The sequence below is a fragment of the Gymnogyps californianus genome, chromosome 6, assembly GCF_018139145.2.
Source record: "Gymnogyps californianus isolate 813 chromosome 6, ASM1813914v2, whole genome shotgun sequence".
Taxonomy (NCBI): domain Eukaryota; kingdom Metazoa; phylum Chordata; class Aves; order Accipitriformes; family Cathartidae; genus Gymnogyps; species Gymnogyps californianus.
In genome coordinates this window covers 40692016-40714092 of record NC_059476.1, presented here as the reverse complement: position 1 = coordinate 40714092, position 22077 = coordinate 40692016, and the positions used below count along the sequence as shown (strand labels likewise).

Below are 22077 nucleotides of genomic sequence, written 5' to 3'. Positions count from 1 at the left end.
TTTTTAGACCTGCTTGCAGCCTGATTGGTAAACACCCCCTACCACGAGAGCATGCAAGGTTTATAAACCCGCTTACAATTGATTTAGACTGTGGAAACAGAAAGCTGCTTTCCCCCGTCAGTCCCTTCGTTCGGTATTTGCGGGCAGAGGGGGGTTTGTAGGCAAGGGTGTGCAGGATGGCTTTGGAGATACCCAAAGACAGCGATTTCACACTTCATATGTGAGCCGCTTTATCATTCATTAAAAAAAACCTGGTTTTTCCCTGACTTACCAGTTATTTCTACTCATGCAGAACATAAGGAAACCTCAGAATTGCGTGACTTTCTGCATTACAAAAACCCTGCCATCCCTCTGGTTCGGGTGTTTGTGCGAAGTGAAATGCCCTTTGGGAAAGTGCCTTCATTCTGCATTAATTTCATGCTGATTAAAAGGATTTATTAAGTACAAGATAGTGGAAACCGTAACAGTTACTTGTGCATGTTAATCTCTAATGTTAAGGTTTATTTAAAATGTTTGAACTGAAGCCATCAATGCCTGTATTTTACTTGTCTGTAATCATAGAGTAACTATAATCCTGTCTATAATCTATAACTATAAAGGTATAAAGTGTCTTTTTGTGGCAGAAAGGCATCTGAGATAATGGGACAAGTATATTAAGTTTTAACTGGAATTAATGAACAACCAAAAAGTTTGCATATTCGTTTTAATATATTACTATACCAGCAAAAGTTGGCTACAGCAACTTAATGGGATATTAAATATTATCATTCCTTATCCTCTCTCTATTTACCAAAGTTTTACAAGTTAATAGAGATAATTGTCTACTGCTATTCGGCTACTTCTTTCTACTTGCTTTAAATTACCCTGATTTTGTTTATCGGTATGGATAAATTAGCACTAATACACACTTAATTTCATTGAAAATAGACTCAAAGACGGCATTCCAATGTAGGCTTGAATATTAATGTTTCTTTCATTTGTATTTCTGCTTGCTCTGTTTTAAAGATATTAAAGATAGCTCAAAAGTAATTAATTAATGATTACCTAAAAGAGAGAGTGCATATTCCTGTATGAGTTCACATGCGCCACCCTTTTTTTTACTATATGACTGCTTTAATACCTCCAGTCTTTAAACAGGGGAACTGCTATTTCTAACGGCATTTTTAAATCTCATTTTCTGCTTCAGTGGAAATGTACAGTGGTTTTCCAGTCTAAATGAATTAGGTGTGTTTAAAAGAGCTGGGTCTCTTTTGCCTGTAATCCACTTATCCTTCATACATGGAAAGGTTTGGAGTGGATTTGAATAAAACGGTGACTCTGAATCCTGTACATTTGTTTGGCCAACACAGAAAATGCAACGGCATCTCTTAAACCCTGGCGAAACACCAAATCAGTCTGATTAAAATGAATTAACTTCATATTTTATAGCTTGGGCAGGCCATGGCCAAATTCTCGGCGGGGCAGGGAAAGGGAGAACACAAAGCATTTGGTAATGAAGATACAGAAAAAATCCTAAGTGCAGTATTTTTAATTTCTAAAAAGCTGGTGAAAAGTACCAGCGCAGTGTTTTAATGCCGAGACCTTTCAAAAGCTCCGTCCTAATCAGGCCCCTTTTATAGGCACAGTCCCAGCCGCCTCCGTGCTCAGATAGCAAATGCACAGCGAGTCCTATAGCCTACCGTATACGTTGTACCTGCTCTGAGTAGCAGAGCTGACGTCCTACTTAACTAGATGCTTTGTGTTCCAACACTGAGATACTATGTAGGTTTTGGGGGAGAAGGACATAAGCAGAAGTCTAAATGTTCATAAATAAATCTATGCAGATAGCTAATATTTTGATACAACTGTTGCTATGCACAAACGTGCATAGTAAGAAACAAGACTTTGCCTAAAACAGATGAAAAGCATGGGCCGGTGCGTGGCTGGATGTCTTATTTACAAGGGGAACCTGTTTCTTTTTTTCCGCTCCTGCGTGGTTTTTAGCTTTCGCGTGCTTGAAGCCTGTACGGATGATGAACCTCAAATCGATATAGGGGAAAAGCTGTTAAACCCAGAAATTTGTTCTTGAAGTGCTTTAAGAATGCAATATGTTTGGAAATGAAAAGATTATCATGAAAATAATACAGCTTACTTAAGAAATGTATTTTTTCTTTCAGGGAGGATGTCAGAACAGCCAACGTCATTGCGGCTGAAGCGGTAACTTGTCTGGTGATAGACAGAGAGTAAGTACATCATTCTCCTGCCTTGGGGTAGGGTGTATCCCCAGTTTGCACCTTCTACAGTTTTTAACTAGAGCCTTTGATCATTTTCTCCAGAGAGGTCCTTTAATTTTGAGTACTACAGTCACAGTATGTATGTGTCCTTGATGAAGTAGAGGGAAGGTCCCCCTAAATCAATAAGACAAAACTCAGGAGTGACAAATGCAGACAATTAAGAAGCGCAGAAAGACAAAATGGAAATAAGTGGGGAGGTAGCATTACTGGGGAAACGGATCCAGGCGTTGTGGTGGCACACAGACTGAGTTTGTGTCGGCAAAATGTCACGAAAGGCGTTGTCCTTCTGACAAAGGCATTGTCATTCTGACAAATGTTAGAGCAAGATGTTGTTATTCTAGTCCGTGTGGGGATGGAGAGCCCTCGTCCAAAGAACGTAGCCCTGCTTGAAGCTCTGCGGCTCAAAGGAGATAGAGGAGATCAGAAGAGTAAAACGATGTCTTATATAGGGAGCTTGAAGGAATTAGGGGGTTTTAATCTAGAGAAGAAATGGCTGGGCTCCAGAAAATAGTGCTGCAAATTTAGCTGCTCTCTACAGTTGTTGGGAATGGGATTAAAAAAAATCAGCATTACCTTGAAAATCCAACATGACTCTTGAGGTGGTTTTCCAGTTGTGAGGGCAGTGCAGCACTGGCATAGACCATCAAAAGGTACGGGCAGTTCTTCCACGGGAATCCTTCCGAGGGAGTGTAGTATGGATCTGTGAAACCATGGGAGGCATGGGTAAGATGAATGGGGATTGACTTTTCACTGCCTCCCCCAGTGCAAGACCCCAAAGAAACCTGCAGGAGGGAGGTGAAAGCCAAAAGGAGGCGGCTCTTCACGCGGGGATCGCTCACAGAGCCGTAGGAAAATGAGAAGGGTTTGCAAGTGTTCAAAAGGAAAATAAATCCTGTGGATTTATGAAATATGTAGGACCTACCTTTGGGCTAGGAAGTTTCGGAGAGGCATAGGAGAGTACCAAGGCAAATGTCCCAAATGGTTGCTCTGTCCTTGAACTCTTCCCTGGGCACATAGTCTTGATGCAAGACACTGTCAAAGGTCGGATGCTGGGTTAGGAGTGACCTCTGAAGCCCTTCTTGTATTCTGATGAGATATACGAGAGATGCCAGAGTGTCTTGTAGGCATGATCCACATACACTCAATCCTACTTCAGTACAAGTGTTTTGTATTCAGTTATCTCTTCAGTTTTCTTACAGTCCTTCATTTCTAGAAATCTAATGTTCTGTAACGGCTGAACTGGGGAATAATCCTTCAAAAATGCTAGGTCTTCTGATATGTTAGTTGTTTGTGATCAATTTAAAAAAATTATGATCTATCCGTTGAAAACAGATGGTGAACTTCAGGACTGTCAGCTGAGTGGCTTTCTTTCACATACACAAGCAAGGTAGCCTGGTAGATAAAAGACACGCTATCCCTTGTCGTTCTGTGGGGCAAAGAGAAGAAGAATTCGCATAATTAGATGATTTAGCAAGCATTAATTCAGAGAAATACAAAGCAACAAGTAATTTACGTGTTTTTTCTGAACACTTCTGTAAGAGGTATTTTTGGTTTGCACTGTAAGCATTAAAAAACCCAAATAACTAGTAATTGCAGAGTCAGGCATTCCTGATCATTTTACAGACTGTTCCTTTGCTTGTCTCTTGTGCCTTTTTCTCCATATGTAATGCCCTTGAAATAGTAAGGAAGTACAAGTTAAATTTAAACTGATGAAGCTGTAGTTAATCTATACCAGAGATTCTAGTAGTGCTCTGCAATTAGTAGCAGAGTAACACTATTTATAAGAACCCTATTTATAGTGCAAGTAAAGTAATGCTATTTATAGCACTATTTATAGTTCAGGGAAGGTTGTCCTGTGTCCTGACCAGTTCTGACTTTCTTGTCATAGCTCTTCTCTTATCTTATAGGCATGCGACTAACTGTAGAAGCTAGTTTTAATACGGAGAAAATCTACTAAGACTTCTGTAAATTTGGAAAATTGTGCAGATGCTGTTCTGTTAATGAGGAAAAACAGCATTTCTTTATTTCCAGATACACAGAATATTATGACATTTGGTTTGTTATGGTGGTCATGGTAAACGTTCACGTTGAGTTATACGCAAGGTAGCAATGGAAACTGGAAGTCAGCTTTACCTACAGTCCGAAGCTGTTCTGAGCAGAAGGAGGAGTAACACATGTCATTAAGGTTGCCTAATATTTTGTATTACAAGACAAGCTCTTTGCTTAATCAAATGTAACTATTGAAGCAGCAATTTTCATGCTCTGTGTGTGTCTCGATCTGAAACATTTCAGCAAAATTGATGTTGCAATTCCAAAGAACAAGTTATGGGAAAATATAATTTCCTTAACAGTCAATCCATTTCTCTGAGAAACTGGAGAATTTCAGTCTTACTGACAGTAGGCATTAATATTACCCATTGGCATTATCTTGTCATCACGGTTACTCTTCCAGCTTCCTTGTAAAAGCCTTCCCAAGACATCCACAAATTGTTCCACGACACCTGAGAGCCGCACTGCTAATACAGCTGCTGTACTCCCATCTAGTTAACACTTGAACGGTAAGAGTCGCACCTATGGTATCACAGCGAGTTGTTCCTAAGAGAGACGGAAGACTGGTCGCTGGATTTGGCAATATTATGAGCAGTTGTAGGGCTGTTTTAGTCGCTGGAGGATTTTGAGGGTAATAATACAGGAAACTTTCTTCAGAGGGATGAGCCAGGCCACCAAGCAAGCTCTGGGAGAGTTGGGTTTGAGATGGGATGTTGCTTATGCATGAGAAGATGAAATGGTTTGCCTAAAATCATTTCTGAAATTCAAAAAATATGTATTAAAATGCTACAGGGGTGAAGCAGTGGGAGTTGTAAATACCATGAGGAAAGCCAAACGGTAGTACATGATGGATCTTTAATTACCAAACTCTGATGATGTTGGTGCTGCCTTGCTTTTTAATTTCCTTGTGAAACAAGAAGGCCATGACAGTCACAAAAACACCCCAAAGACACCCAAAAAGTAGTATAGCTATTTCTTGCAAATCTATGTAGACAGGCTTTGCAACAATGGATTTTCAGCATCCTTTTCTGATGTAGAAACGAGCAGAGTCATGATCTAACAAAGAAAACAACCTGCAGTGCAGCAAGCATTTGATGTGTCCCACGGACTTAATCCATTTTGTTCCCACTTGTCCTTGTCCTGAAAATAAGAAGGACAACATTGACATTCTTTCCGTCTTGCAATTATCTTTTTAAGTCCCTTCCTTTACCAGAATAATGAATTTCAGTGGGATTTGGTCCTTAACGCTCTCTGGCTTCATCAGCAGTCTCCACCACACAGGAGGTGAGATGGAGCCCATCATCCGGCTCCAACCAAGCTGTAGGAGAAATTTCAGCTAACTTTGCTAAGGCTTAACGTCAGATTACGCTGCGTTTCGCTCCCGTGTGAATGAATAAATACTGCTCATGAACAACCTGCGAGTTGAACATCCTGTTCTCTAAATTGGGAGAGATACGGATTTGATGGATGGACTGTTTGGTGGGTAAGGAATTGGCTGGATGGCAACATCCAGAGAGTAGTGGTCAACAGCTCAAGTCTGGATGGAGATCAGTGACAAGTGGTGTCCCTCAGAGGTCCGTACTGGGACCAGTACCATTTAATATCTTCATCGATGACGTAGACAGTGGGATCCAGTGGATCCTCAGCACATTCGCAGATGACACTAAGCTGAGTGGTGCGGTTGGCACGCCCAAGGGACAGGATGCCATTCAGAGGGACCTCGACAAGCTTGAGAAGTGGGCCCATGTGAACCTTATGAGGTTCAACAAGGCCAAGTGCTGTGTCCTGCACATGGGTCGGGGCAACCCCTGGTATCAATACAGGCTGGGGGATGAAGGGATTGAGAGCAGCCTTGGGGGTCCTGGTGGATGAAAAGCTGGACATGAGCTGACAACGTGCACTCACAGCCCAGAAAGCCAACCGTATCCTGGGCTGCATCAAAAGAAGCGTGGCCAGCAGGTCGAGGGAGGGGATTCTCCCCCTCTACTCCGCTCTGGTGAGACCCCACCTGGAGTCCTGCGTTCAGCTCTGGGGCCCCCAGCACAGAAAAGACATGGACCTGTTGGAGCGAGTCCAGAGGAGGGCCACAAAAATGATCAAAGGGGTGGAACACCTCTCCTATGAAGGCAGGTTGTTCAGCCTGGAGAAGAGAAGGCTCTGGGGAGACCGTATTGCGGTCTTTCAATACTTAAAGGGGACTTGTAAGAAAGATGGGGACAGACTTTTTAGTAGGGCCTGTAGCGCTAGGACAAGGGGTGATGGTTTTAAACCAAAAGAGGGGAGATTCAGACTAGATAAAAGGAAGAAATTTTTTACGATGAGGGTGGTGAAACACTGGAACAGGCTGGCCAGAGAGGTGGTAGATGCCCCCTCCCTGGAAGCACTTGAGGTTGGGCGGGGCTCTGAGCAACGTGATCGAGTTGAAGATGTCCCTGCTCATTGCAGGGGGGGTTGGACTAGATGACCTTTAAAGGTTCCTTTCCAACCCAAACTATTCCACGATTCTATGACTCTATGAATCTTTAGGAAGATGTCCTTAGGAAGGAAGATAATCTGAACCCAACAGTGAAGAAGATACAGGCTCAGTGTTGAACTTCTAGTTTGGTTGTTCTTTTAAACTAGGTGAACTATTTCACATAGACTCTGCATTGTATTTTCTGATACTAGCGTGCATAGCATAGAAGAAATGTGAATGTGAGTGTTTATTGTGTTAAATGAGTGCTTTAGCTCAGTCTGTTGATACCATTTTGGCCTAGACGTAAGAAGCCAATAAGTGGCGGGAGTCAGTAAACCTGGGAAGATGTGGTGTGTTCTTTTAAGGTAATAAGAAGGAAGAAAATGGAACAGCGTGTAAGTTAATAGCAACAGGGGAAGTATATTTATTCAGGGAATGGAAGTTACTGAAGATCAGTGCGTGTAATCCTTGAGCTGGAAGCTGTGTACGGACAATATATCACATGCTATAGTTCACGAGGGAAAAAACATGAGCGTTTGGGTTGCAACTGGAAATTATTCTGGACCTTGGATTGATTTTGAAGACACAGAGAAGTGGATGCACATAGAACTGAAGCATTGCAGATACCAGCTGAGACATCAGTGGATGGCAGATGTCTCAATAAGGACCGTGACTCTTCAAGGTAATGATCATGAAGAGGGGGGAAGCATGAGCTAGCAGACGGAAAAAAGGCATAAAGCAATAGGTTTGTTGTGCTGGGGAATGAACATAAGCAGCAGGCCGTTACTGAAGATGAGAAAGCAAGGAGGAACACCTAGCTCTAGCCAAGAACTGGAACCTGTGAAGAAATCCAGGCTGTGACCATGCGAAGAAGGGAGATTTTGCAGCCGTTATGGGGAATTCTGCAAGGAATCTGTTGCAAAACTGGGGATTGTGCAAGGAGCCAGAGAGGGCAAACTGGGGTCCCCCGAGCAGAGGGAATCACGGGCTTATCCCGAAAACAGAAAGGCATGTTGTGTGTCAGGAGTAAAGGCACAAAATTTGTGCAGAGGTAATGGAGATACGGTGGAGGAGCAACCACACATGAAACGCAGCTGGAGAAAAATATGATTAAGGTGACAGGGATTAATTTCATAGGGATTCGATAGACTGGAGCCTAATAAGGAGGAGGTGTCCAGCATGGATATCTGTTTTGGGTCAACATCACTTTGAAGAAGATAGTAAAGGAGTAGTAGCGAAGGGACCTCTGGATGTGTTTGGATATGGATGTGTTTAGACATGAATGGCATAAATACGAAAAGTTTTTGTGGAAAGAGAGATTTCTGGACCTGTGTTGTTACAAATGACTGTAAATTTCTAGAGAAGAGGGAAAAATAATTGCTACTAAAAGTGGAAAAACCCAGATGTTCCTGAATAGGGTAGTGTAACAAGTGGTCACTGAAACAGCAGGGTTGGTTGGAGCAGGTTTTGGCACATAATGAACACAAAGCCACAGGTTGGTTTTTGGTAAGCGGTGATGAGTGGACCGTGGAAGATAACCTTGGATTAAATGATAATTTGTTGATTTAGCTTAAATTAAATAGTTTAAAAAGTAGGTCTGTAACTCTGATTCTCAATATTAAAAATGGGAAATTGAGAAATTAAAGGAGCTCTTTAGGAAATCAGCTGGACAGGGGCACCTACAATTCCTTCATCTAATGGGCTTCAGTTCTTAGAAATCTGCATCACAGAGAGCCAACACATTTAGGAAATAATTTATAGGGATTTATAGGAGTTTGTGTTTGGGACCAGCTTAAGAGAATTGACTAGGTGGTTTGAGATCGCTACCAGTATTTAGAAAACCTATAGAAAACGAAGCGAGTGGCAGAGGTGGGATTTCCAGGTGAGGTAGCTGCTCTGGTGCAGTCGTACAAGCTCTACAGTGATCACATTGGGAGCACCATTAATTTTGGTCACCCGAGGAAGAGGACTATGACAGTAAATAGATTATTTGCTCTAACATTAAGAGATGTCATCTTGCCAGAAAAAAAATAGTGTAGTCCTACCTGGTCAGGTGCATTTCAAAGAAACAACTTAGTAATCGGTAGGAAAAATTTCCAGGGAATTTCACTTTATATTCAAAGTTTCAACATGTCCATGCACGCTGTCATTGAAGAAGAGGTTCCACTAACCTAATAGGGAAAATAAAACGAGATGGTAACAAGGCTGATCAAATGAGGATGACAGCTTTGCTAAGGGATCTCAGCACCAGGCAGGCTGGCGTCTTCTCCATGGTCAAGCTTAATGGGGAGACCGGGTTGATTTTGCCTGGCTGTCTGGAAGGAAGGAGATGTTCTTCCTGCCAACCATGAAGCATAGACCCAACTGGGGGGCTTAGGAAGTTGGCTTGAAAAGTTCAGCAGAATCCACATACTGTTCATGGGAATTGTAAAACTATACATCTGACCACGTCAAGGCATTTGTAGAAGCCTTTGGATACTTGGGGAGCCAGACAGCTTGTTGCAAAAACACAGTTTTCTTCGGATCAAATGTATGGTCTAGGTAAACATATTAATATTTTATAACAGTTGTTAGTTGTCAGATGTCTTTTATTCATTTTTAATTCAAGAGCAATTTTTTCTTTACAGTTCATAGGCTTTCTGTGTTTATGACTTGCTGTCGTGGTTTAACCCCAGCCGGCAGCTAAGCACCACGCAGCTGCTCGCTCACTGCCCCCCACCCCTGGGATGGGGGAGAGAATCAGGAAAAAAAAACCTCATGAGTTGAGATAAAGACAGTTTAATAGGACAGAAAGGAATGAAAAACGATGATAATGATAATAATAATATGACAATAGTAATACTAAAGGAATTAAGCTATACAAAGCAAGTGGTGCACAATGCAATTGCTCACCACTTGTTGAGCGATGCCCAGTTAGTTCCCGAGCCGCGATCCCCCCTCCCAGCCAACTCCCCCAGTTTATATACTGGGCATGACGTCATATGGTATGGAATATCCCTTTGGCCAGTTTGGGTCAGCTGTCCTGGCTGTGTCCCCTCCCAGCTTCTTGTGCCCCTCCAGCCTTCTTGCTGGCTGGGCATGAGAAGCTGAAAAATCCTTGACTTAATATAAACTTAGCAACAACTAAAACCATCAGTGTGTTACCAACATTCTTTTCCTACTAAATCCAAAACGCAGCACTATACCAGCTACTAGGAAGAAAATTAACTCTGTCCTAGCTGAAACCAGGACACTTGCTAAGACCCTATGTGAAATAAAATTGAGACACTTGCTAGTTAAGTATTTCCTATAGTGATACTGCAGTAATTCATCCTCTAGCAAGGAGCTAATTGTGGGAGATGCACGACGTTGTTGCCTCCAAAGTGTAAGCTTGGCCTTGTCGTGGCTCATCTTAGTGAATTTTCAAGCTCCCCAGAGAGGTTATTAGATTTGTTGCACAAATAGAGTTGGACTGATTGGGGAAAAGTTAACAATTATGATATGCTGGATGTGATGGATTGGCCCTCTAGGAAATTTTCTATAAAACATCTTCTGATAAAAATCGTGTAGACACAAGCGGGACAACCCTGAGCATCTGTTTTGTAAATCAATTTGAATAAACACGTACAGACACGCTTTACTTGCAGCTACTTTGTATGGAGATAAAACAGGAGGAAAAGGTTCAAAACCCATTCCTAACATTTTGATCACTGGTGACACCCTGAGAGAGAAGTTGGTGCAACTTTTTAAACTTGATTTTTTTTCACCTGTACTTCTTGAACCTGAAAAAGTGTTTGAAAATGTTCATAGATTCTCCTGAACTGTAAGAATATTTACACTGAAGTTGATTCAGGTTCATCTTTTATTTATATCTGACTTTTTCCCTCCATATAATTTATTTATGTTGATAACGGTATTTTCCTGGAGCGCTGAGATTTACCAGATGTAAATGTTGTGGGTGCTGGGAGTACAGAATTGCCTAATGCAAATGTTAGAGAGAGGAGCTGAGGGGTGAGAGCCACGAAAACTCAAGGCACAGCTGCTGCTGGTGCTACAGAACGACGTGGTATCTGCAGATACGGAGTGCTAAATGCTGGTTTTTCTGCTTATTGTCGTCTTCGGTTACGCATCTCAAGATGATACCGGTTGTTTTAAGGAAACATTTTAAATATTTCAGATATTTTCAGATTTTCCACTTTGGATTTTACGTTTTTGTCTGTATTTGAAAGCCTGATTTTGTTTTTTAACGGAGATAGCTATGAGGTGTCAAGAAAGGTTGCTGTATCAACCCTCTTGGCAATGGAAATTGGAGAAAAATAAATAAAAAAGTATTATCCTAGCATGACTGACCATATACAAGCTGAGCTGAACTCTTTCATTGGAGATTTTAGTTTTCGCTGCTTTACTGTTTTTCCCAGTTGGGGTGAAGTTTATCCATGGAGAAAATTGGTTATGAGGAGAGAATAGAAAAAATTAAGAGAGAAGGCTATGCGGAGAAAAAAACCGAGCCGTTTTCTGATTAAATTCTTGGGGAAGTTGTGACCGAGATGATGCTTCAACAGCATTGAGATAGGCAATAAAAAAGTGACTCAAGTGAACTTCAGTGTCTTGCCCAGTCCTAAGTATTGCTTAAGGTGTTTTAATAAAAACTTAAGGATATTAGACAAACTGCTGTTACTCCTTTCAGTGACTTTTTCTTAATTGCCCGTATAATGTTTCACTAGACAAAGATTTATTTGCATTGCCAACAAAAAATTGGATGTTAAATCCTGCCACATTTTCCTAACCACATGAAAGCAAACCAAGCCTAGCTATTTTAAATTGCGTTTTAAGCTTTAGGTCATGTCTTATAGTGTTCCAGGAGGATTACAGTGTTATTGTGTCTCACTTAATTGCCTACATATCTGTGGTGCAAGTGAGCATTAACGTACACATCTTGCTTTGCTTTCACTGTCATCTTTCAAGGGTTTGGCTTCATCCTATGGCACGTCTCAGCACAAGAAACATAAACCTTGATGTGTTGAATGAGCTGAATTTTTCATATTTTCACTGCTGAGTAAGGAATTGGGGGTTGAAAAGATACTCTGGCGATTAACACGTCTTAATATTGAAAATTACAGCCTGCCTTGTTAAAAAATCCTAACGCAATTTCCATACCAGAGCAAAGGGGTCTTTGCCTTCTCTTCCTCATTAATGAGTTCCCATTGCGTTCCCTGTGCTGCGTAAATGATTTCGCAGATTGTATCATTTAAAATATTACGAATTAAACAAAGTGGAAAACTCCGGGAATTTGTGTGGGCAGAGGATATTTCCAGAGCGGTAATGACTGTAATTATGCAGAAGGCTATGCTGGAAAGGCCCGTTACAGGAGCTCTAGATCCAAACCAGTATAAATACCTCTCCCGACTGTGACTTCTTGCCTCATATTTATTACAATAATGGGTAAAATATGGCTTTTTCCAGCTGCTGTTCATAAAGCAAGATAATTAAGCCTCCTTTCGTTCTTCTGGAAGTCGTGTCCCCGCTCGCCACGTGCACACGGGGTACCTTGCTTAGGGTCAGGCATCTCCTGATGCAGCAGGAACCTTAAGTACCCACTTAAGACCATACGGCGTGTTTAAGCTGCTTGGGCAAAGCGCGGTCCGAACAGTTTCATCGCGCTCGAGGCCAAAGGGAGCGTGAAATCACCCTGGTTAACCTCGTATTGCATTTCCCACAGCTGCCCTCCGCTCAACCCAAATACATCAGGTCGATGAATTCTGCTCATTGCTGTGTTTTCACGAACAGCTGGGGTTTGGAGCTTTTCGGTCAGTAGGTTTTTCATCGGTGGCTCTTTGTCCTATATAATGTCATGTGAGCTGAAACCAAGTGATTTAGGGGGAAAAATGCAAACGACCTACAGACTGTTACCTTTATTAACCTGCCCTGTATTTTCCTCACCTGCTGAACAGCATTAATTCTCTTCCATCCTAAAAATCTTCGTTGAGAGAGGGCCATATTAAATATTCTGTTCTTATTCCTAAATTCGTAAGTATGGTCCTAAACGGTGATATTTTTTTTTTTAATTTTTTTCAACTTTTCAGTTAATTTTTTTTCACCTTGTTAATAGCCATTTCTGTTCTTTGGCTCTATGTTTAGTGCCTCAGGAGTGTCATGAACATATAGAAGCTGGAGCAACTGCAGGACTTTCATTTCTGAAGCTGTGACCTTAAGGCAGAGATTAGTCAAGAGACTGTAGTTTTGCAGCAGTTCATCCTTTCAAATTAGCCTAGCTCTTTCCTCATTTTGCAAGTGGTGCTTTCTTTCTTGGGAAAAAAAAAACCCTATGTGTGACAGACACGCTGGGAATAATGGAAATGTATAGCAGGGAACTGTGCTTTTCATCTGGAATATTTTCAGTTACAGTTATTAGTTGATTTCAATTATTAAAATTACTAAAGGTATTCAATTTCCATTTCTTATTTAGTCTCTGACACTGTGTAATATCACTACCAAAGACATAACAGTTGTATTTTTTTATTTTTTTTCTCTGGAGTGTGGCTTGTTAGTTTATTAAATGGTCATTGGGTCCATTTGTTTGAGTCACTCACGATATAAAAAGATTTTCTAATTCTTTTTCCGATATGTCTATGCCCTTTGTATCTCCCCTGGGACAGAGGATGGTGTTAGGGGACTGCTCAAGCTACTCGCAGCTTGTACAGAAGACAGCTCAGCACCAGGTGTATCAGGCACTCCTAACGTGTCACCCCATCTTACTCAGTTTAACCCAATTAAAGCCAAATTTCCTTTTAAATGTCGTTAAGCAATTTGACTTACGACAATTTGTTTGCCTTTCTGCCCTCACTTTCTTTTCCTTCTCTGCTTCCCCCCCCTGCTGCCCATTTTATTTCTCTGTACTGTGTTTTTGGTCACTGTTTTTCTTAAGATGAGAAAGCTAAGATACAGAAATAAAGATTATCCTTCACTTTGAAAGCAGGGAGATTTCTAGGGTTTCTGGTTGGAGGACAGGGATACGGTGGTGGCACCTCACCATCATGGGACTTGCCAGCCACGGTGACAGATTTACCCTAAAACTTATATTGGAGGGAGGGAAAACTTCAGCAGTAATTGCAGGGGGTTCAGTCCCTAAAAAAGGTGGATAAATAAGTTGGGATCTTCTTGGCATTGGTTATTACATTTCCACCCCTTCTCCAGCATGTCTGAGGCCGTGTTTCCCAGCAGATGCCCGGCCCTGGCCCCGGTTTGGTCGGTCACGGCCATCCCCGGCATCGAGGGATGGCCCCTGGTTGCTGCCGAAGAGCCGTGTTGGCTTGCTTGGCTCCCAAATGGAGACTCTTCCTCTAAAAATGCCCCTTTGTTTTTACAGCTCCTTCAAACATCTGATTGGCGGCCTAGATGACGTTTCCAATAAAGCCTATGAAGATGCAGAAGCAAAAGCAAAGTAAGTGTCTGCTCGTTGCGTTCAGCGTAAAATCTTAACCTCGTTGTTGTTGATGGTACATCATTGTAATTAGAAAAAACCCTGTTTTTTCTCAACACAGTAGTATAAAACAGCTTAAAAAGTAGTGAATTAGGTGCTTACTGTGAATTTTCCTCTGGATGAGCCTCATTCTGTCTCCCTGGCTCTCTCCATGAACGTGGGAGGACCAGAGGGAGATGGGTCTCCTCACGTCAGTGCCCAGAGACGAGTGGTCCCAAGGTCCGCTTTAATCACAATATTTGAGTCCACAGACGTGGTGGATCTTCAAAATTTGTCGCAAAATAATTCTCTTAAAATATTTTTTAAGGTGAGAAATTACAGATCCTGGAAAGCTCAGGTAATGCAAGAAATTGTTGTTGAATATGATTTGTTTCTTTAGAGAACTGTCAGACATTTTCACAAAGTCAAAACGTGTTCTGAGACGAAAAATGGGAAATTGAGTTTGTCATTTTTGAATTAATACTAGAGCTACTTTGATGTGAAGCAATATATTCATCTGAAGTTGTACTATAAATATTCATTCCTTTCAGAAGTGAACTGTAATGTATTTTAAAATATTTCCAGAAAATACCCACTCTTCATTCATTCTTCATCTACAGTTTGTTTTTAACAGAAAACTTTGTTATGTCTGTACTTTGATTCTATAGCAACAATAAAGCTTTTGAAGAGGAACATGTTCTGATTAGAGGGTTACTGAATATAAGCCAGTGTGATTCAAAGGCAAAAGCTGGTTAAAAGAAAACTGAAGTTGCTCTATACAAAACTATTTTACTCTTCCTCTTATAAAATCATCTTACTTTTTTCCTGATGTTTTTTATTACCACATTAAAGAAGGGGATAGGTGTTCTCTTCAAGTCAAATGCTCGGTGTGACTGTTAATCAGTGGTCTGCAGCCATCTAAATTTAAGATTACTCTTAAGTTATACATAGTAACTTCTCATTAAACCAGAGGGGTTTGAAATAGTGTATAACAAAGGTCTTTGGCACTTCTGTGGAGAGAAAATGAGATTAGTTAGTTGATTAAAAATAACTTTTTGTTTCAGAAAGTAAATATGCATGCCAAGAAACTTGGTTTCTTGCACAAGACTTGCTAATGTTGCCAAGTACCCACAAATTAAGATAGTATTTTCTTTTTTATCATGTTTGAGTGATATTTGACATACATTTTTAATCATGTTTAATTTATTTTACGGTACTAGAAGGCACCCCAGGGTTGCATTATAGTTTAGAATAGTATTTCCCGGCCCCAAATCAAACTTGTAAGCTTTCTTCTTCAAATGCTTAAGTTCCCTAAAATTCTGGTTGATTTAATTAAAAAGGCAGGAGGCTATTAGCCTCTTTTACCATCCCAGAAAATAGGTATTTTGGGCACAGAAGGCAAAGTCAAATGGACACAGTGCTATAGCAGTATAGATAAATATATATTATTGTATATATATTAGCTGTTAGTACCAGCTGAAAACATGGCATTTTAATGCCAGTAGCAGCTTATGCGAAGCATTTTACAAAGTGTTGGAAAATTAACGTAAGCAGCTTCAGAGAGATGGTCCCAAGTATCCCAGGCATGTGCTATTATTATTTTAGTGTTTTGGTTTTTTTTTTTAGTGTTACTATTTGGATTATATTGATTTCCATGTGAACAAAAGGGAAGAAAACATTGGTAATGGAACTGGGGATTTTTGGTTTTAGTAATAACGTGATGTTATTATCACAGAAGCTTTTATAAGGTTACACCACAACCCATTGGCACCAAGCAAAATTTGCAAATAGGACTTGCCATTCCCCATTTCATAGTCTCTCTTTTTACGTCTACGATTGTAAGCTCTATTATTAATAGAGTATCGCGTAGTAATTTATTATCACAGGAAATGTTTGTGTACGCAGATAGTATCGGAGGCTTTTTCAGGATAATTTTGTGACTTTTAGGATCCCTTGTGCGCTTTATAACATGTCTTGGGGGGGGGACCTGCAGTTTTGGACCTGTTTTGAATAAACTCTTCATTTTGGGAACCAGTGGGCCAATGTTGACCTTAACATTTTGGAGCTTTTATCTTCCTTATTCCTCTTCTTTTCTTATAATGCCAAGTATTTCATCCCAACGGAAGGGCAAAGCGAAGGATTCTTGGTGAAGGAGGAATTGTTCCCCAAAAGGAGGAATCGATCAATTTTGCTGGCAACTTTGCTATCTGAAAAGTCAGAGGCCTGTGCTTGAGTCCTGTCACTCGAGACTGTAGGTGACAGGGACGTTATTGCCCTTTGTGTATTGACATTTTGACTTTGAAAAAGCACAAGGGATCAGTGCTGTCTGCCTGGAGAACCATTTAAAAAAAGGAATGCTCTTTCAAAAGAGAAGGCATTTATTAGTCAAATACCATATTCGCGTTTGCTCGGCTCCTTGAAAGCAAGCGCATGCCTGCAAAACGATGAATAGAAGAGGAAAAAATGGCAAAGCTACTTGGAGAGTAAAGCGAGATGCATTGTGAGCTGTTTCAGAAAGTTTTGTCGCTTGAGAGTTATTGTTTCTGTGTCTCACAAGATAAAACTCCTCTGGGGGAAAAGTCTACTTGACAGAAATTTTAACCTGGATTACTTTTCAAGCAGCTGTTAATTAACTCCAGCTAGTTCTCCTTCAAGGGCCTAGCTTTTCCAAGGGGAAGTTTGTCAAAGGGAAGAACTCGACACATAAAGCGCATTTAGGTTTGGTGAAGCTTTACACAACTCAAATCACATAAAAAAAAATATTTTTTCCTCTCTTTTGCGTCCTTGTAGCTAGCGTCTCATTTTCAGTGCTTGCGTGGCAGGTGGCAGAAGGCCTTTGGATGGATAGAAATTTTCTATATACCCATGTCTCACCGTGTATCAGGTGGATCAGGATGATCCACGCAAAGGTCAGATGTTCAGCAGATGTAACCACGCAGAGTAAATACAAAGGACGTCGTTGTGAGACATCATTACACTGTGTCAGAGCCTGGTTTTGGCTGGTGTGGTGGCCACGTTCAGGGCCAAAATGTGATCAAGTTAATATTTTCTTATCAGTTGCTGTCAGTTAAGAAATATGAACTGAAATGATATGTATAAAAATATCTACAAAATGGCAGCAAATGTATTTTCATATAAATCTGCCATATCAAGGTGATTATTAAACTCCTGTTAATTTATAGGCTCCTGTTCAGCAGAAGCACAGGTTTAGACTACATCCAACGCAGGGTTCATGTTCCTAAAGCAGGACTTGGGCCATGGGCAGGAGTTCGTTGCAGAAATGACTACCCAACTGGTGGCACTGGTGGGGTTTTTTTATCTCCACGCTAGAGCGTGACCCTGGGGTCACAGAGCTGGTAGTCCCAGTGCAGACATGACTTGAGAGGATGTTAGGCAGAAGTTACAGGGTCAGAAGATCTTTCCATGTATCCAACAGTCCTCCAGGTCTGAAAGGGCTGAACAACTTTTTGTTGAGTTTCTCTCTTGGCAGCCTGGTATTTTCCCAGCCAAGCTTTGAGATACGGTTAGGGTGCTCCTAGGACCTGGGAAGATGTTCTAGCAATCAAACTGCTGTAGACAACTGAGCTACAATTTCCTACCCTTGGGCACAGTTTGAAGGAAAGGGCAAGCTCTGCTCGGCTCTTGAAGGCAAAGAAAATACATGCCACCAGTCAAAAATAGTTCAGGTGAGCAGAGGGGCTTCCTGCACCACTAAATGAGGTGTCACAGGGGGACCGTGGCTTTAGGTATCTGCATACTGCCCGTGACGGTTGTAGGTGTCTCTCTGTTCTGCACGGGCACCTTTGGATTGTGTCCTAAATGCCCGGCTCTTGGCCTGCACGGGCAGCTGAGAGGCCCAACACAAGGCTGTCTCAGTGCTCCCATGGGAAGGTACACAGGAGTCCCTGTCAAGCAGACCTTGAAGAAAGTTGTGTTCTTCAAGGGCTTTGGCCTTCCCTCAAGAAGACATCTCTCAGTCTAGGAAAGCAAGCGTGCACCTGGGCCGCTGAAAGCAGTGGAATTCAGCAGAGTTGCTCGTGTGCCCAAGCTCAGTCATCTTTGATGCCGCTTTGTGAGTTTCCTTAAAGTCAGGTGACTAGAAAAATTGTGGCTTTCATCTAAATGGAAGAACCCGGTTTTATCCTCATGATTACAGAGATCGTCTTTGTAACGTGAGCTTACTCCAGCACCAGAACTGATTTACTTCTTTACAACTAATATCTTACTACCCAACTAATACCTATTTTGGAGACACTTTTCCCTGGTTTTTGCAAGCTTGGGATTGGCAGTTCTTCTTAATGTCCGTTCTTTGTGTTCAATCTCTTAAATCCGAAATCATCGACGTATCATCTGTGAGACTAGATAATTAATATTCCACTCCTCAGATGTATTCAGACGAGTTAATAAATTCATCGACTAATGAATGTTATAGTTACATCCTTACCAAAAGGTGAAGGGCAGAGGCAAACATTTAATTTAGTTCACATTCTGAGAAAATGGGAGTCTCAGAAGAATAGCGCTCGTGTCCTAGTGTCAGGCCCAGCCGCGTTGGTATCTAGGGCATGAAGATGATACTTAAATAAGCAGGAGACCCATCTAAGTGTAGATTACTTCCAGATGGAGCCACTACTGCAGCTCTCGTAAATCCAAGAGGAAACAGGTGGTTGCTACTGCAGTTGTTGATGCCAAGTGAGGTGAGGGTTCAGCAAACGCCGTTAGCTCCAGGCACACGAATCCCTTATGCTGGCATCTTCCCCGTCCAGAAAAATCCTGAAGTTAATCTCTGCACAGTATTTCAACCACTAACAAGGTCATCAGATGAGGTTCCCCTCTGGCTTGGTCCGACCTTTCCGTGACACGGCTGTAGCAAGGGAGAGCCTCTCCTGTGTCACAGAGGCAAGGACAGCAACAAGGTGGCCCTCACCACCAAGCTGGGAAAGCTGGCAGCTGCCTGGGCTTTGCCCAGCCAAGCAGAGCCTATCCACTCCGACGACCAGGGTCCCTGCCTTCCTTTTCTCCTGTCACATCCAGAATTATCTGCTGATGTTGATCTCCTGTGGCAGCGGGGCTTGAAATTAATACCCTATTGAAGTCCACACACTGGTGCCTTCATGCTGTTGCTCCAGGCTCTCTGCAGACGTGGGCTATTTTGATTGCACTTTTTGAATTTTTTTTTTTTCATTGCAGCTGCGTTGCCGCCCTGGGGGAATACATCTTGGTACTCACAGCCAAAATTGTCTCCTTTTCATAGGACTCGAGGAGGCAGGGACCTTTGTGTAGGCATACGATGCCTTTTCCTTTCCTGGCACCTCTGGCCCCAAACACCCTTCATCTTCACTTGAGCTGTGTTTTAGTAAAGAGCTACATCCAAACTTTTTATTTTACAGGCCGGAGTCGTCTCTTTTTTCACTTTACACTGCCTCTCTCACTACATTTATTCGTAACAAAGCATCCTAGCAGTTCCTTGACTTAGTTTTGGTGCAGAGGGTGGTTATTAATATTTTTCAATTTTATATGCATACTTTGTACGTGCTTTTCCCCTTCCACCCTGGCTTTCAAGGTAAAATTGACTTTATTCTCACGAGAAAAGTACAGATACAGCTTTATAGTTTGAGCAAGCAGGGTGGTACGGTGCCCCGTTTCCTTTCATTCGCTGCTTACAAAACGGTACTATGTACTGCAGTGCCTTTTAGCGCTAGCTTGTTTGAAGATGCCGGTTTAGGAAAAGTTTTTGGCTCCCGGCCGTAAGCGAGTGCTTGGGTGGGTGGCTGGACTGAAGCCTGCTCCTGACGTCTCCCGGCGGCTGGTAGCTGGTGTGCAGGTGCCATCTGCTGTTGAAGGCTTCCCCCGTTGCTGCGTCCAAGTATTGTGTTTTGCAAGATGAAAGCCCCGTATCCCCCGGTCCCTCTAGTTTCTCCCTTGCCACCGTGTTTGCAAGAGAAAAAGTATTTTCGAGTGTCCTGTGTGGCTCCTCGGTGGTGTTTCTTGGAGGGCCGCTGCTGGCTCTACGTGTGTCTCCTGCCTATACGGCCTTTTCTTTTGCTTCATGAGGTTGTCTTTGAGAGTTATTTTAATACTTAAAGTTGTCTCTAGGAGTTGAAAGCTTATTGCACGTGGATAGGTCTAAGTATTAGTAAATAGCACAGATCCAGAGGAATAGATGCGTAGAGAAAGAAAAGTTGGTGACAAGCACCTGCTGTACAGACTATTTGCGTTTCAGTGGGGTTTTCCTTTGGGCTACTTCAAGCCTGGTTCCCTGGACTCAATGTTAAACAGTGCTCGAGGCACATAAATCAGCTTCTGAGGCATGTCTTCCAGTTCAGCATCACCTGAGAGGAGCCCAGCTCTCGCGCTCTTGTCCCACTCAGAGAGGTGAGAAGGACCTGTCAGGGGACTTGCTTCAGACACACGTTCCTCAGCTGGGCTAAGAGATATTTTAATGCACCTTGCGTATAAAGCCTGCTCTTTATTAATAACCTGATCACAGTGTTTGTCTGAAGGTGATTGGCGGTGATCTGGTCACGCGTGTTGGTGTGCCTGTGGTGTAGATGTCTGCTCTTTGGTGGTCTATAGGTGCAAGTTCTGGCCAACCTCTCCATAAACGTATTAAGGCTGGAGTTGGTCCTTCAGTTCCAAAAAAATGGGCCGTGGCACACAGCAGAAAGCAGCTTATCTTCATGCAGACTCCTGTTTCGGTAAGATGGGAAAGCTTTGCATGCAGATGCTGTGTCTGCAAGCACGCTGGGACGTGGTGGTTTTGACATCCAGCCAGTCTGCGGATTTTGTGTGGATAATAACCCCGTGTATTAAGAAAGGATGCTTTTTATTTCTTTATCTTGTTTTCTTTTAGAAATACAGATAAGATAAGCCAAGAAAGATTTTAACCCCTGCCAAAAGGGAGATTTTCGGAGTTAGACGTTCCAAAATGGGAGCAACCAATTAAAGAGAATGATTTAATTAAGGTCTGACTTTCTCTTGGGCCACAGCTTTTGAAAACTTTGGCTGAAATAATTCACCGACGCACGGAGTGCGATTAGATTAGCAATTTTTCTGCAAGAGAAAATATTTTCTGGCTTAGAGCATTAGCAGGTCCGGGCAGCCTGAGAGCTGTAATAATTGGCTCCATCTCCCTCTGTGTCAATTGTTTTCTGAATTAGGGACCGTATGGGAACTAGCTTTTGCCTTGGCTATCTGCGGTGCCAGACTTGGGGGAAAACCTCGTGGGATCTACAGAAAGGGCAAAGAAAGCTCGTTAACGCTATAAAAAGCGGAGGTTGCAATCATTTCTTTTAAGCTGTGTAAATAATTAAAATAATTCTCCTACTTGGTGAGTGCTGTGGAGAAATCGTAACTGATTGTTGATACCTGTTAAGTTTGTATGAGTTTAAATATCTTACTGTTTAGAAAAACCGAGACTTTAGATGGCATTATTTGGCCTCTGGTACGCAAGAGCTTTTTTTCTTTCTGCTGGAGAATTTTGCTTGTAACAGAGTTTAGCCTCCAATAATTTGTAATCTCTTCCTGAAGCCACTGGTAGTTTGTATCCAAGTCTGGCTATTGGATTTTCCCAACTGCTGTAATAAATAGGTCTTTACTTAGAAAATAAGATCTCAGAAATCATTTTAAAAGACAAGAGCCTGTCAAGATAACACGCAGGGTGATATCTCTAAGTGAAGATAGTGGAGACTGCTAAGTTGTGACTTTCTTTTCTGAAGGTGAATTGCTGTTTGCTTGCAGACTTGCACTGCTCATGCAGAGATCTGCGCCGGGTAGACTTTATTGCTGCTTTCCTCTAGAGAAAATGCACTGTGTAATGCACTGTGTCGCTCATGAGGGATATATTAAATTAGCTTTTAAAAACA

At 41.9% G+C, this 22077-nt stretch overlaps 1 protein-coding gene across 3 annotated transcripts in view; it reads left to right on the top strand.

The window, feature by feature from the left end:
* The window catches only part of PRKG1 (protein kinase cGMP-dependent 1), a 523526-nt gene that overhangs the window by 440089 nt on the left and 61360 nt on the right, over nt 1–22077 (top strand). For all 3 annotated transcript variants that reach the window (XM_050898610.1, XM_050898609.1, XM_050898611.1), the window contains 2 exons: nt 2157–2222; nt 14123–14197. In XM_050898610.1, coding sequence (XP_050754567.1) covers nt 2157–2222; nt 14123–14197 — 141 coding nt within the window. The remainder of the gene's footprint in view (nt 1–2156; nt 2223–14122; nt 14198–22077) is intronic.